Source organism: Carcharodon carcharias, chromosome 2, assembly GCF_017639515.1.
Source record: "Carcharodon carcharias isolate sCarCar2 chromosome 2, sCarCar2.pri, whole genome shotgun sequence".
Classification (NCBI taxonomy): domain Eukaryota; kingdom Metazoa; phylum Chordata; class Chondrichthyes; order Lamniformes; family Lamnidae; genus Carcharodon; species Carcharodon carcharias.
This window is the reverse complement of record NC_054468.1, coordinates 104719334-104733834: the sequence shown is the minus strand read 5'-3', so window position 1 is coordinate 104733834 and position 14501 is coordinate 104719334. Positions and strand designations below refer to the sequence as shown.

At 39.5% G+C, this 14501-nt stretch overlaps 1 protein-coding gene across 8 annotated transcripts in view; it reads left to right on the top strand.

Annotated features, from left to right (window-relative positions):
• ralgapa2 (Ral GTPase activating protein catalytic subunit alpha 2) overlaps nucleotides 1–14501 on the top strand; it is a 554472-nt gene that overhangs the window by 229460 nt on the left and 310511 nt on the right. For all 8 annotated transcript variants that reach the window (XR_005942422.1, XR_005942420.1, XR_005942421.1 and 5 more), the window contains exons 22-24: nucleotides 1774–1967; nucleotides 4986–5084; nucleotides 7415–7570. Coding sequence is in view for 5 of the 8 variants with exons in the window: in XM_041183014.1 (XP_041038948.1) it covers nucleotides 1774–1967; nucleotides 4986–5084; nucleotides 7415–7570 (449 nt within the window). In the remaining 3 variants the exon portion in view is untranslated. The remainder of the gene's footprint in view (nucleotides 1–1773; nucleotides 1968–4985; nucleotides 5085–7414; nucleotides 7571–14501) is intronic.

Here is a 14501-nt window from a genome sequence, read left to right as displayed (position 1 = left end):
TGACAAAATGGGCAATTTCACATTTTCCCATGTTAAACTCCATTTGCCAGAACATTGGCCCCTCACTTGACCTATTTATATCCCTTTGTATCTTCCTTGTGTCCTCCTCACAACGTAGTTTCCTACCTGTCCTATTGTAATCAGCAAATTTAGCAACCATACCATCCAAGTCCTTTATATGAATTGTAAAAAGTTGAGGCTCCATTACTAATCCCCGTAGCACACCACTTGTTACATCCTGCCAGCCAGAAAATGACCCATTTATGCCCACCCTCTGCTTCCTGCTAGCCAGCCAGTCCTTATCCACGCCAATATTGTTAACCTCTGCACCATGAGATTTTATTTTCTGCAATAACCTTTGATGTGGCACCTTATCAAATGCCTTCTGGAAATCTAAGTACAGCACATCCACCGATAGTACTAGTCAGTGTAGATGGCAAAACCTAGTATGGGATAAGCTGACAACAGTAGTCGTGGATGAGTTGGAACCTTTAGTAGGTTATATTTTGATGGTATTGGTCAAATGTACAGGTGCTAAAGGCATGGATGATTTTTTTAATGTAAAGAGGTGATAGGGCTGAGAAATGAATGCAGTGCAACAGGATCATCATTATATATCAATTAATTTTGATTTTAATATTCCATGAAAACCAACATTGAAACGAAAATCCAATTTCTGGTGCAATATGACGACTAAGGGATGAGTCAACTAGTTATACAAGTGTTAGGTAACTCCTTAGCACACTCTCCACACTGCTGTATACAATATAAGGCCAGCAACAGTGTAACAACACTGGCATGTGACAGCTGTAGTGGAGAATGTTTGCTTGTCCCTCCTGAGGATTTGTGCTTAGAGCTAGTTTAACATTGCATATTCAAAGCCTTACAATTAAAATTGGATACCCATGTCTCTCATAAAAGAGAAGAAGTCACCAGGCTTACAGAAATCAATATAGGCAGAGCTTTGAAATTGATTTTAAATCAATTAGAGAGGATTCCAGCTTGAATTTTTTTTTCCACTGAGAATTCAAGCTTGAGTCAAGACTCTCAGTGCAGGATGACACCAAAGTTGGAAAGATTAGAAGACAGCGCTTGTGTTTTTGAAGAGATGCTGGTTAAAATAGATTTTCAGAAGATATCTCAGGAGATCTTTACACAAATGTAGGTATAGGATGCAGCATCCCAATTTTTTGATATATATCAGTAATGCTTCAACTTATCTAAGAAACAAGTCTTAATGAATAGATATATGTAGGCTTGCTTGGTCCAAAGATAATGCCCGATGTTATCACAGATACGTAAATTCTAGTCTTATATATTTTAATCTGTCATATCTTTGAACCAAACATCAGAATGTGATGTTTCATTACATTTCATTATTTTTGGCTAAGAGGGGAGAAATCAAAGTTGTGAACAAAATGTAACACATTTGTTCCCATGCCAATGTCTCTTAAGTATACCCTTTTCTCTGCATTATATTTTTGGACGTTTGGACTGAGAACATATCAGAATGGATTGGGTATTTGACTATTGTGACCCAGTGTTTAACAGCATATTGGCACAGAACAAATAGATTGCCTTTGCTTGTTGTACAATAATTCCTCTGAATTATATTAGCATAGAAAAAATTTGCTTTCATCTTCTTAATATATTAATGATGAATGTAGTCACTGGGGGCTTGCATGGTTGTTGTGCAAGAACTAGAATACATCATGGCCAAACATTTTAAATGGCATAAAATATGTTTTGACATATCATTATTTTGATCTACAGACAGTAGTGAATGCCTTGCAGATGAGTGCAGTATCATTGCTGGAGGAAACCTCACTGGTTGGCATGCTGATGCAGCGGCTGTGCTATGGAGAAGGATTTTGGGCATTTTGGGAGATGTCAACTGCATACGCTGCCCTAAAATCCATGCCCTGGTTTTTGAGCATCTGTATGAACTCTGGCACAAACTAGCCAAGGTATGTTGGTAATAATTTTCCTAAGTTTCTCTGATACAAAATACACAGATTGTCTGTTCTCTCATGTGTATTTATATGTATCTCACGTCCATAATTAGTAAACAGGGAGCTAGTTCACAGGGCATAATAATAATTATCTCCTTAACATATAACCAAACACAAGCTCAAAGTTTCACAAAACTGTCTCCATCAAGTGTTTTAATATAGTTTTTGATCAGTCACTTACCCCCTTAAGTATGTTTAAACAAAATGAAATGTTTATACGCATTCATTGTTGTTTGGAGTTTGAAGATACTTTGGGCCAAATGTTGCTGCCATAGAGCATCTAACAGCATCTCTGTTAGACATCCCTTGCACATTGAAGTTTTTAAATTTTTTACACTGAATGCATGAGTTTATAACGTTATAATGAGGAAAATGGGATCCGGAACTTGAGTGAATAGGGAATGCAACTGTGTGTCTCCTGAACCAATCAGATTGAAGGATTGAGAAATAAAGAGGAAGAGGACTGAGAATGAGTGTAAATTGGAGCAGGTAAATTCAATGTTGAATCAAATACAGAAAGAGAAATAAGTTAAGACTGAATTACAAGAGAGAATAAAAAGACAAAGGAAAAATTTAAGAAAAATAAAATGTTACTTTTGAAAAAATCTCCACAATTAAAATCTAAAGGAATGAGACTCCATGGGCATAATATTTTATTTTCAGTATCAGAGCGGCTGGTTGGCAATAATTAATACTTAAAAGTGTTAACTGTATATTAATTGAGTGTTTAATTGTATTCAGGTGGTGGACGTTAGCTATACATAGGAGCAGACTGAAACGTGGTTGAAGGGTTTGATGGTGCATGTTTGTAATGTGTGTCTCTAAATAAAAGCCTAGTGTATAAAGATTAAGTTTCAGGTCTAACCTTCACTGCCTGGCTATTTGCAAGAGTACAGAAAGGGTATTTAGGCTTGAACCCCTAATCCCCCTCCCCAAGCTACTGATTGCTTTCTGTTTATGTCCACTTCTGCATGGTCTCTACCCAAAACACCATTTTTAGGTGAATAGAAATCAGAGATGCATATCATCTGACTCTACCATTCAAAAATGGATACTCCTGAATTTCTAGGCTATAATCTTTTGCAAATTGAATTAGAAACTTAGAAGGTCCTGTTAGGATCATAATTGGTTGAAGGCTAGTTTTAGAATTTACAGCAGCTAAAATGCATATTAGAATTCCCTTCAATTGACTATTGTGTAATGTCAATATAGGAAGATCCTTTTGAAAGCCTTTTTTTTCTAGGCAAAATCTAAAATTAGTTTTGTTGCTGAAATTGCTGTGAAGTCAGACTATTTTAAATTCGTTTGAAAAACACTGTCGTTCTAGATAATTTAATGTCTATATAATGTAAAATAAACATGAAGCATTATGATAATTCAGATTGTGATGGTATGATACTGGGTCAAAAAAAAGCAGAGTTTGTTAGCATAGTGAAAGTGTGTGTTGGTATTTTGATATTTTTTCTTAGATTCTATCATTCCAAAAGGGAGGTGGAGGAGTATAACCTTGTATTGTTAAACAAAAATATGTAAAGAAGTAGCTGGGTTCAAATAAGATAAAAACTTTGTCACACATCTGACATAAGTCTCCTGAGAGGACTTTTTGTCAATAATGTAGTTAAGTGCATTTGCTTGTAATGGTTTGCTTTGATCAAAGGGGCCATTGGGGATTTGAAGATAGGCGTTGCTTAAGTCATTGGACATCTTAAGCCTTCTACTGAATGTATCTTGGAGGTTACAGTCAGGTTGTTTGTGCATTTGTTTTCTTTCTTTTGCTTTTGTGAATTTATGTAACTTAAAGAGGCATTTGAAAAACAATTAAAAGGCAGGGATGAACTTAAAATATTCTCTCACTAGAATCCAGGAAATCTTACATTTAAGAAATTGGAGTTCTCTGTAATGAAATATTTCTAAATATGTAAAAGTTAACAATACAGAAGTAGGTCATTTAACCCAGCCAGTCCATGTTGGTGTTTACCCTTCAAACAAGCAAATAGCTCCAATCATACTTACCCGCCTTGCTTCCATATGCCTTCAAGCCCTTTTCTTACCTTTGTCTATCCAATCAAATCTTGAATGTTGACATTAATTCTGCCTTAACCACTAATTCTGCGTTCTGCATCTCTCTCTAAGGAGGTTTCTCTTGCTCACTGGCCTAAATTGCTTATGTTTAATTTTGAATATATGGCTCTTGTTTTAGACTTCCCAATTCATAGAAATGCCCTGCTTCCAACCATTCTAATCTCCTCTTAATTTTAACAGATCTCTCCTATCGTCTTGTAACGTGTTGCTCTATTGAAAAAATATCTAGTGCTTCAAAATTTTTTCTTGTGTTTGTGGTTTTGTTTGGTTTTCTAGCTTAAGTTTTGCGTTTTAGATAATAGCAATTGTAAGGGCCTTTATTTATTACTGTGACCTATTTCTAGCTTTACGATCAGTTTATTCCAGCTCACACTCCCACCCCCCAAAAGAAAATCCCTGTGGCGATATGTTATTAAAGTCACATGGCTGTATTAGTTGCACTGCCAGTAGTAGAGTACCGAACTAATATAAAACGTTCTCAATCAAGTGTTCTAATTACAAACATGCAGAAATCTTTTGAAAATCTCAGCTGATGAATGTAAAAATTATACTACACTTCTGTACAACAGTTTTTTAGTGTGGTGCATCAACTGTGAAATATTCCAACTAAAGAACCAGTGCTGTGAATTTCACCTTAATTTACTATTTTGAAGTCAAAGCTCAAAAATTAAGTAGGCCACAAAGCAATAGCACTTAAATTATTAGCTTTTTCTAGGAATTTTCACAGGACCCAGAATTGAAGATTATTTAATATCAGCTCATATATCATGGTTTCAATAAATAGAAATGGCTAATTTAACAGTTGGACTATATTTTATTGCTTCTTGTGCTGATTGCTCTTTTTTATAAGCCTAAGAAGATTGATATTTGTGTTTTTTTTTCCCATTTTAGATTAGAGACAACCTGGGTATCAGTCTAGATAATCAGATTTCACCACAATCGCCAATTCTGATTCCACCTCTTCGTATGTTTGTGTCCTGGCTGTTTAAGGTAAACAAGCATACTCCTTATCATTTATTTTAAAGATTGCAAATATTGCAAACCTGAAACAAAATGAATTGCTACAAGTATGTTTAGCCCTCACTTCTAAAGAGTGAAATCATGTCAAAGTTTCTGGCATAATCTTTCATCAGAACTTTGAACTAAAAGCTGAGTGGGCATTTTAGTTGGGCTGTGGTTGGAAGAGAGAAGTTGGGGAAAGGAAGGACACATACGTTATTCACAGAAGATATTATCTTTATTTACAGAAGAAGGGCCAGTAGTTTCAGGACAATGACAATAGAATTTCATATTTTGACGTATTCAGATACATGGTGAATGACTCCAGACCCACAGCAGTGTGGTTGACTCTTAAATGCCCTCTGAACAGGGCAATTAGGGATGGGCAATAAATGCTGGTCTAGCCAGTGACACCCACATCCCATGAACAAATTTAAAAAAGTATAGAAACGTGAAGTAATTATGGGAGGCGGTGGCAATGAGGTATTGTTGCTGGACTGTTATTTCAGAGACCCAGGGTAATGCCCTGGGGACCTGGGTTCGAATCCCACCATGTCAGAATAAAAATCTGGAATTAAAGTCTAATGATGACCATGAAAACCATTGTCGATTGTTGTAATAAATCCATCTGGTTCACTAATGCCCTTAAGGGAAGGAAATCTGCTGTCCTTACCTGGTCTGGCCTACATGTGACTCCAGACCCACAACAGTCTGGCTGACTCTTAAAATGCTCTCTGAACAGGGCAATTAGGGATGGGCAATAAATGCTGGCCTAGCCAGCAATGCCCACATCTCATGAATTATTTTGCATTATTTTCTAATTCTACTAAGTTATAAAAAATGCTTTTTCAGGCAGATACCTATGATTTCATATCAAATTGAAAATTCCCTTAAATATACTTTTGGTTTCTCCTTGTTCCATTTAGTTTAGGTGCTAACTGATGCTATCATAATAGAGAAGTGAATAAATTCCAAGAGTTCATATATACAAAAGCAAAAAATGGCAGATGCTGGAAACGTGAAATTTGGAGGAAAAAAAAGCAAAATGCTGCAAATACTGTGCAGGCCAGGCAGCATCTGTGGAGAGAGAAACAGGTCGATGACCTTTCATTAATTTTGATGCAGTTTGCAGAAATGTAAAACAAAATGGGCTTAAATTTCAATCAAGTAGATTTAGCAATTTAGACAAGTTGAGTGAATGGCCAAATACATGGCAGATGCAGAATAAGTGTGAAGTTATCCACTTTGGTAGGAAAAACAGAATGGCAGACTATTATTTAAATGGTGATAGATTGGGAAATGTTGATATACAAAGGGACTCAGTTGTCCTTGTACACCTATCACTTAAAGCAGGTATGCAGGTGCAGCAAGCAGTTAAGAAGGCAAATGGTACGTTGGCCTTCATTGCGAGAGGACTTGAGTACAGGAGCAAGAATGTCTTATTGCAGCTGTACTGGGCCTTGATGAAACCACACCTGGAGTATTGTGTACAGTTTTGGTCTCCTTACCTAAGAAAGGATATACTTGCCATAGAGGGAATGCAGTGAAGGTTCAGGACTGATTCCTGGGATGACAGGATCGTTGTATGAGGAGAGATTGGGCTGACTATTATGATAGCATCAGTTAGCACCTAAACCAAATGGAACACTGAGAAACCAAAAGTAAAATTAAGGGAATTTTCAATTTGATATGAAATCACAGGTATCTGCCTGAAAAAGCATTTTTTATAACTTAATAGAATTAGAAAATAATGCAAAATAATTCATGAGATGTGGGCATTGCTGGCTTGGCCAGCATTTATTGCCCATCCCTAATTGGACTGAAATTTAGAAGAATGAGAGGGGATCTCATTGAAATGTATAAAATTCTGACAGGGCTGGACAGACTGGATGCAGGGCTGATGTTTGCTCTGGTGGGGGGTAGTTCTCAAACAAAGGGCCATAATCTCAGGATACAGGCCATTTAGGACTGAGATGTGGAGAAAGTTTTTCGCTGAGGGTGGTGAACCTGCGGAATTCTGTGCCAGAGGGCTGTGGAGGCCAAGCCACTGAATATATTTAGGAAGGAAATAGATTTGTAGACTCTAAAGACTTCCAGGGTATGGGGAGAGTGCTGGAGTATGGTGTTGAGATAGAGGATCAGCCATGATCATATTGAATGGCGGAGCAGGCTTGAAGGACCAAATGACCACTGCCTGCTTCTATTTTTTTATGTTTAGATCAAAGCGTATTTGTGTCTGTTTTTTTAAATTTAAATTAAAAATTGAGTCTAAGCTTATCAATAACTCATGCAGTCTAATAGTATTGCTGTAACTTTTTTAGGCAACAACTCTGCCCAATGAATATAAGGAGGGAAAACTGCAAGCCTACAAACTAATCTGTGACATTATGACTAAGCGTCAAGATGTCTTGCCAAATTCTGATTTCTTAGTACACTTTTATCATGTGATACACCGAGGCATTGTGTGTGAGGATCAGGTAATACAACTATTTTCTTCTTCAAGTTTTAATTTAAAAATCAAAATGAAGTGTCATGTTCTAAACTAAAGCAAGGTTGTTCTAAAGTAAGTGTAAAAAAAATTTGGGGGAAAATAGTGACTTAGTACAAACAAACTACTAAATGACAAATGGACCGAGTTCTGTCCTATGCGTTGTGTGCCAAATATATGATTGCAGTAATGTACCCATTTCAGTTGACAATCTCCTCCATTTCTGTTCCATTTAAGTTTTTTTAAAGACTTGACCCCTATGATCCTCTCTGTATTGATGTGAGACCGTAGTTTGAAATTTTATTTCCACACTTACAAAGTTCAGAATACCAAACCATAAATACTAAATATAAAGAGGATTGGCGCAAAGCTTGAAGGCAGAAAGAAAATACAAAGTGTTGCTTTATGACATACTTCCAGCATTTGAGGAAACAGAGGAGGTCACCAAAAGAACTGAGGAAATGGGAGACATCTTGACCCGGTGTTCATTAATGACCCAGAAAATGTCATTGTAGGTTCTCTGTGGGTAGATGGAAGAAGGTAGGCTGCATTGTTGTCCTTTTTCATAATTACCTTGTGAATTCCAGCAAAGTCTCCATGATGATTGATAAACAGGACAAAATTAGAAAAACCCGTTTGTAGGTATCACAACATGGCAAATGTTGGCATGGTAGTCTTATTGGCACCTGCCAGTACATTGATACAGGTACTCACCAAAGTTTTTCCTCAATGTCAAATATTCAGGATGCAAGAGCAGTCTGAATTCATATGCATCTGCCAATAGTGAATTCCTGATTAACCAACAGAAATTGATCATCTGAACCATTTATTGGGAGGAGCTGTATAAACTGTTCTGAGAGAGCTTGGCAGTCCAGATAAGGACCTCAACCACAGCACTTTAGTGACCTAAATGATAATAAAAGTTTTGTCCTTGTCTCAGAACATAGATGATTTGAATCAAACTGCAAATATCAGCTGGTCTTAGCATTGGAACTCAAGCTATGAAGCCTCCTTTGAATACCTGTAAAGCAATGTTTTTGAATCTGACATCTTCTCAATGGAGAAGAAAATAGCCTTGAATACCTTATCTTTGACTGGAAAAGGTTAGAGGTAATGAGCCTTTTTCTAGTGACTGGAACATCAAAGTTTACCTCTTTGTGGGTTAGCCCTTCACATTTTCTTTGTTTCTTTCTGTCTTTTAGTAAAAGCAATAAAGGCCGTTTGCAGAGTATTAATAAAAACAAATCTCATTTTAATACCTATCTTTTAACAACAGCCACCTATTCAATATTACAAATGTCCTGTTAAAATGTTTCGTAAGTATGTCTTTCACAGTATGCATTTGTAGTTTATCCTTGGGTTTAGCTCTCAAGTAAACAATAATACTACATAGTTAATTCTGTGGACTGAGATTTGCCGTGTGTCAGATCACCTCTGAGATCCTTTTACTTCTGAGGTCTAGACTTGAATCCTGCCCAGGTCTGTTTTCTGTATCGATTAAGAATTCTTTTATTTGTAGAGACATCTAGAATGACTCAGGTTGGGCTTGGGCTAGGGTTAGGGTTAGGGCTCCTTCCCAGAAACATGATAGGGTCCCCCTTGTCGTCACTTATCACCCCACCAGCTTCCACATTCAAAGGATCATCCTCCGCCATTTCTGCCAACTCCAGCATGATGCCACCACCAAACATATCTTCCCTTCACCGCTGCCGCCCCCCCCCCCCCCCCCCGCGGCATTCCGTAGGGATCGTGGATCGTTCCCTCCGTGACACCCTGCACCCTGGTCCACTCCTCCATCACCCCCTACTCCTCAACCCCCTCCCACGGCACCTCCCCATGCAAATGCAGAAGACGCAACACCTGCCCCTTCACTTCCTCTCTCCTCATCGTCCAAGGGCCCAAACACTCCTTTCAAGTGAAGCAGTATTTCACTTGCACTTCCCCCAACTTAGTCTACTGCATTTGTTGCTCCCAATACAGTTTCCTCTACAAAGGCAGACTGGGTGACCACTTTGCAGAACACCTGCGGTCTGTCCACAAGCATGACCCAGACCTCCCTGTCGCTTGCCATTTCAACACTCCACCCTGCTCTCATGCCCACATGTCTGTCCTTGGCTTGCTGCATTGTTCCAGTGAAGCTCAACACAAACTGGAGGAACAGCACCTCATCTTCCGACTAGGCACTTTACAGCCTTCCGGACTGAATATTGAGTTCAACAATTTTAGATCTTGAACTCCCTCCTCCATCCCCACCCCCTTTCCGTTTCTTCCCCATCCTTTTTGTTTTTTCCAATAAGTTATATAGATTTTTTAATTTATATAGATTTTCCTTTTCCCACCTATTTCCATTATTTTTAAATATATTTCCACCCATCGTTTATCTATACCTTTTATGCTCTTTTAGTCTTATTTCACCTCACCCCCACTAGAGCTATCTGTACCTTGCTTGTCCTGCTCTCCACTCTTAATTAGCACATTCCTTTAGATAATATCACCTTCAACACCTCTTTGTTCTTTTGTCTGTGACATCTTTTGGTTATCTCCTCCTATCACTGGCTGCTTGTCCCAACAACCCCCCCCCCCCCCCCCCCAAAATCAGCTGAAACTTCACCCCTTTCCTATTTTTACTTAGTTCTGTTGAAGGGTCATGAGGACTCGAAACGTCAACTGTACTCTTCTCTGCCGATGCTGCCAGACCTGCTGAGTTTTTCCAGGTATTTCTGTTTCTGTTTTTGTTTTGGATTTCCAGCATCCACAGTTTTTTGTTTTTATCAGGTTGGGTCATTTTGCTTACCAGCCCAAAGACACTTGTTACAGCAACAAATTGCTAGTATTTAGCACCTTGTATCCTAAGCTGCTCGACAGGAAAGTTATCAAAAAACATTTGTCTCCGAGCTACCTAAGGAGATATTAGAACAGGTCACCAAATTCTTGGTCAAAGAGATAAATTTTAAGGAGTGTCTTAAAGGAGAAGAGAGAGGTAGAGAGGAGAGGACATTTAGGATGGAATTTCAGAGCCTGGGGCCCAGACAGCTGAAGGCATTGTCTCCAGCAGCGAATGATGAAAATCAGGTATGTGCAAAAGGCCAGAATTAGAGGAGTGCAGAGATCTTGGAGGGCTGGAGGAGCTTACAGCGATAAGGAGGGGTGAGGTCATGGAGGGATTTGAAAACAGGGGTGAGCATTTTAAAATTTTAGGCTTTGCGAGACAAGGAGATAATGTGGGCCAGCAAGCACAGGGGTGATGGGTGAATGGGACCTAGTGCAAATTAGGATATGGGCAATAGAGTTTTGGATGAATCAAGTTTACTGAGGGTGCAAAGTGGGGGGCTGCTAGGAGAGCTTTGGGAATAGTTTAGTATCGATCATATTACTGCTTCTCTTGGCCATAGAAAAGTTACGGCACAGAAAGAGGCCATTATTTCTGCGCCGGCCAAAAAATAAAAAAGCTAGCTGCCCATTCTAATCCCACCTTCCAGCACCTGGTCCATAGCCTTGCAGGTTACAACACTTTAGGTACAGAACCAGGTAACTTTTAAATGAGTTGAGCGTTTTTGCCTCCACCACAAAACCAGGCAGCAAATCCCGAACACCCACCACCCCCTGAGTGAAGAAGTTTTTCCTCATGTCCCCTCTAATCCTTCTACCAATCACCTTAAATCTGTGCCCCCTGGTAGTTGATCTCTCCACTAGGGGATACGGGGTACCCCTGTCTACTCTTATCTATGCCCTTCATAATCTTGTACACCTCAATTAGGTCACCCCTTCACCTTCTCAGTTCTAAGGAAAACAAACGCAGCCTATCCAACCTTTGCTCACAGCTGCAATTTTCAAGTCTTGGCAACATTCTTGTAAATCTCCTCTGTGCTCTCTCCTGAGTAATTATGTCCAACCTGTAATGTGGCGACCAGAACTGTACACAAAATTCCAGCTGTGGCTTAACCAGCATTTTAAACAGTTCCCTCATTACATCTCTGCTTTTGTACCCTGTACCTCGTCCAATAAAGCAAAGTGTTCAATATGATTTCTTTACCACGTTATCCACAAGGTCTCTCATTTCCTCTACTACTCCCTATATCCTCCATTTATTGTGCATCCCTAGCTTTGTTTGCTCTCCCCAAATGCATTACCTCACACTTCTCTGAACCCCTCCACTGTCTTCAAGTTGGCATGTTTCTTGTCAGGTATCTAATGTTGGATGAGCGGGAAGTTCCTCCATTTCAATTTTGAGAAGACCAAAGCCATTGTCTTCAGTCCTTGCCACAAACTACATTCGCTAGCCAGTGGTTTCATCTGTCTCCCGCTGTGTAAATCTGGACCAGACTGTTTACAATCTAGTATCCTAATTAACCTTGATCTGAACTTCCAACTTCATACCCTCTCCATTACCAAAACCATCTACTTGCATCTCTGTAACATTGCCCACCTCTGCCCCTCCTTCAGCTCGTCTGCTGATCATCCATGCCTTTGTTACCTAGAGCTGGGTGTCAGCATCATAGCGCTTTTCTGTTATGTTATGTGATGTGCATATGTTTCTGTCATTAAGATTAAGGAACTTAATTTACCAGTGTAAATGTGGGTACCACTCTCCCACAATGAGAGCTAACAACCTCCAATATAAATGTGCCTTTGAACCAGGCCACCTCAGAGACTTAGGTGATGTTAAGCCACCGTTACTGGAGATGAATGAATGGATTTATAGATATGATTGGATTGGGGAATCTAGACTTGCCAGGTGTTGTTGATACTGGGCTCAATTTGAGCAGTGTGTGGCTGGAGGTTTGAATTGTAATACTATTGTGGGATGTTGATAGCACATGTTTCCCTTCACAATAAATTCATGATGAAATATACTTTGATTCGTAGGGTTGGCAAATTCACCATTTTATTTGGTATCCAGCTGGCAAAAAGTTCCAGCTTTAGATAACATATCACTCATTATGAGCCATACCTGACTCGACTGTGCTTGTTCCACATTTTTACGCATGGAGGTTGAAGTTGGGGGCTTCTATTTCTGTGCAATTATGCAGCTCACTGACACAAGTGTCCAGCCCCAGCTTCAAACTGTTGATGTTGAGAATGAAAATCTAGGGAAGGAGCATTGTAATATTTCCACTGAAAAAAGATCATATGTAGCATATTAACATTTTAATTTGTGTATGGGGAGAAGGTTCTAGGCAGGGGTCTCCAGGTTCATCTGGTACCAGTCACGTATCAGCTTGAACAAAAACAAAAATACCTGGAAAAACTCAGCAGGTCTGGCAGCATCTGCGGAGAGGAACACAGTTAACGTTTCGAGTCCGTATGACCCTTCAACAGAACTAAGTAAAAATAGAAAAGAGGTGAAATATAAGCTGGTTTAAGGGGGGTGGGGGGGACAGGTAGAGCTGGATAGAGGGCCAGTGATAGGTGGAGATAACCAAAACATGTCATAGACAAAAGGACAAAGAGGTGTTGAAGGTGGTGATATTATCTAGGGAATGTGCTAATTAAGGGTAGAAAGCAGGGCAAACAGGGTACAGATAGCCCTAGTGGGGGTGGGGTGAAGGAATCAAAATAGGCTAAAAGGTAGAGATAAAACAATGCATGGAAATACATTTAAAAATAATGGAAATAGGTGGGAAAAGAAAAATCTATATAAATTATTGGAAAAAAAAGAAAGAAAAGGGGGATTGGAAAGGGGGTGGGGATGGAGGAGCGAGTTCATGATCTAAAATTGTTGAACTCAATATTCAGTCCGGAAGGCTGTAAAGTGCCTAGTCAGAAGATGAGGTACTGTTCCTCCAGTTTGCGTTGAGCTTCACTGGAACAATGCAGCACGCCAAGGACAGACATGTGGGCATGAGAGCAGGGTGGAGTGTTGAAATGGCAAGCAACAGGGAGGTCTGGGTCATGCTTGTGGACATACCAAAGGTATTCTGCAAAGCGGTCACTCAGTCTGCGTTTGGTCTCTCCAATGTAGAGGAAACCGCATTGGGAGCAGCGAATGCAGTAGACTAAATTGAGGGAGGTGCAAGTGAAATGCTGCTTCACTTGAAAGGAGTGCTTGGGCCCTTGGACGGTGAGGAGAGGGGAAGTAAAGGCACAGGTGTTGCCCACTAGGGCTAGGGCTATCTGTACCTTGCCCTGCTTTCTACCCTTAATTAGCACATTCCTTAGATAATATCACCACCTTCAACACCTCTTTGTCCTTTTGTTTATGACATCTTTTGGCTATCTTCACCTATCACTGGCCCTTTATCCAGCTCTACCTGTCCCACCCCCACCTTAAACCCACTTATATTTCAACTCTTTTCTCTTTTTACTTAGTTCTGTTGAAGAGTCATATGGACTCGAAACGTTAACTGTGCTCCTCTCTGCAGATGCTGCAAGACCTGAGTTTTTCCAGATATTTTTATTTTTGTTTTGGATTTCCAGCATCCGCAGTTTTTTGCACTTATCAGCTTGACATGGATTTAGCTTCCAGTTTGACATTTATTGAGTGACTGAATTGTCCAGGTTACTAACTTGTCTTGATTTTATTGCTGCAGCAGCTAAGAGTATTTATCACTGTCTCAAATAGGCCAAGTACTTGCTTTGGCTACAGAAACAGCACTAATCCATGTCTTATCCTAAGCAAGGGAGACTTCATGTTTCTTATCATGTAACTCTAGGTACGTAATTTGCCAGTGACAAACTCTTCTGTCTCTGAGAAGGAGGTGGAGATGGGTGACAAACTCTTATTTTGTCTTTATAAACTCCATGGTGTTCTATAAACTGTCATGTTCCAAGTCCCACGTGTCAGATTTTTAAGGAGAAAGCAGAATCAATTGGGAAAGGAGCTTTATTCCCTGGGAGTGTTACAAATTCATCTGGCCTGCCACCAGATATCCTGGGTAATTCATACACAAACATACCACCAAGGCTGACTTGGCTAGTTC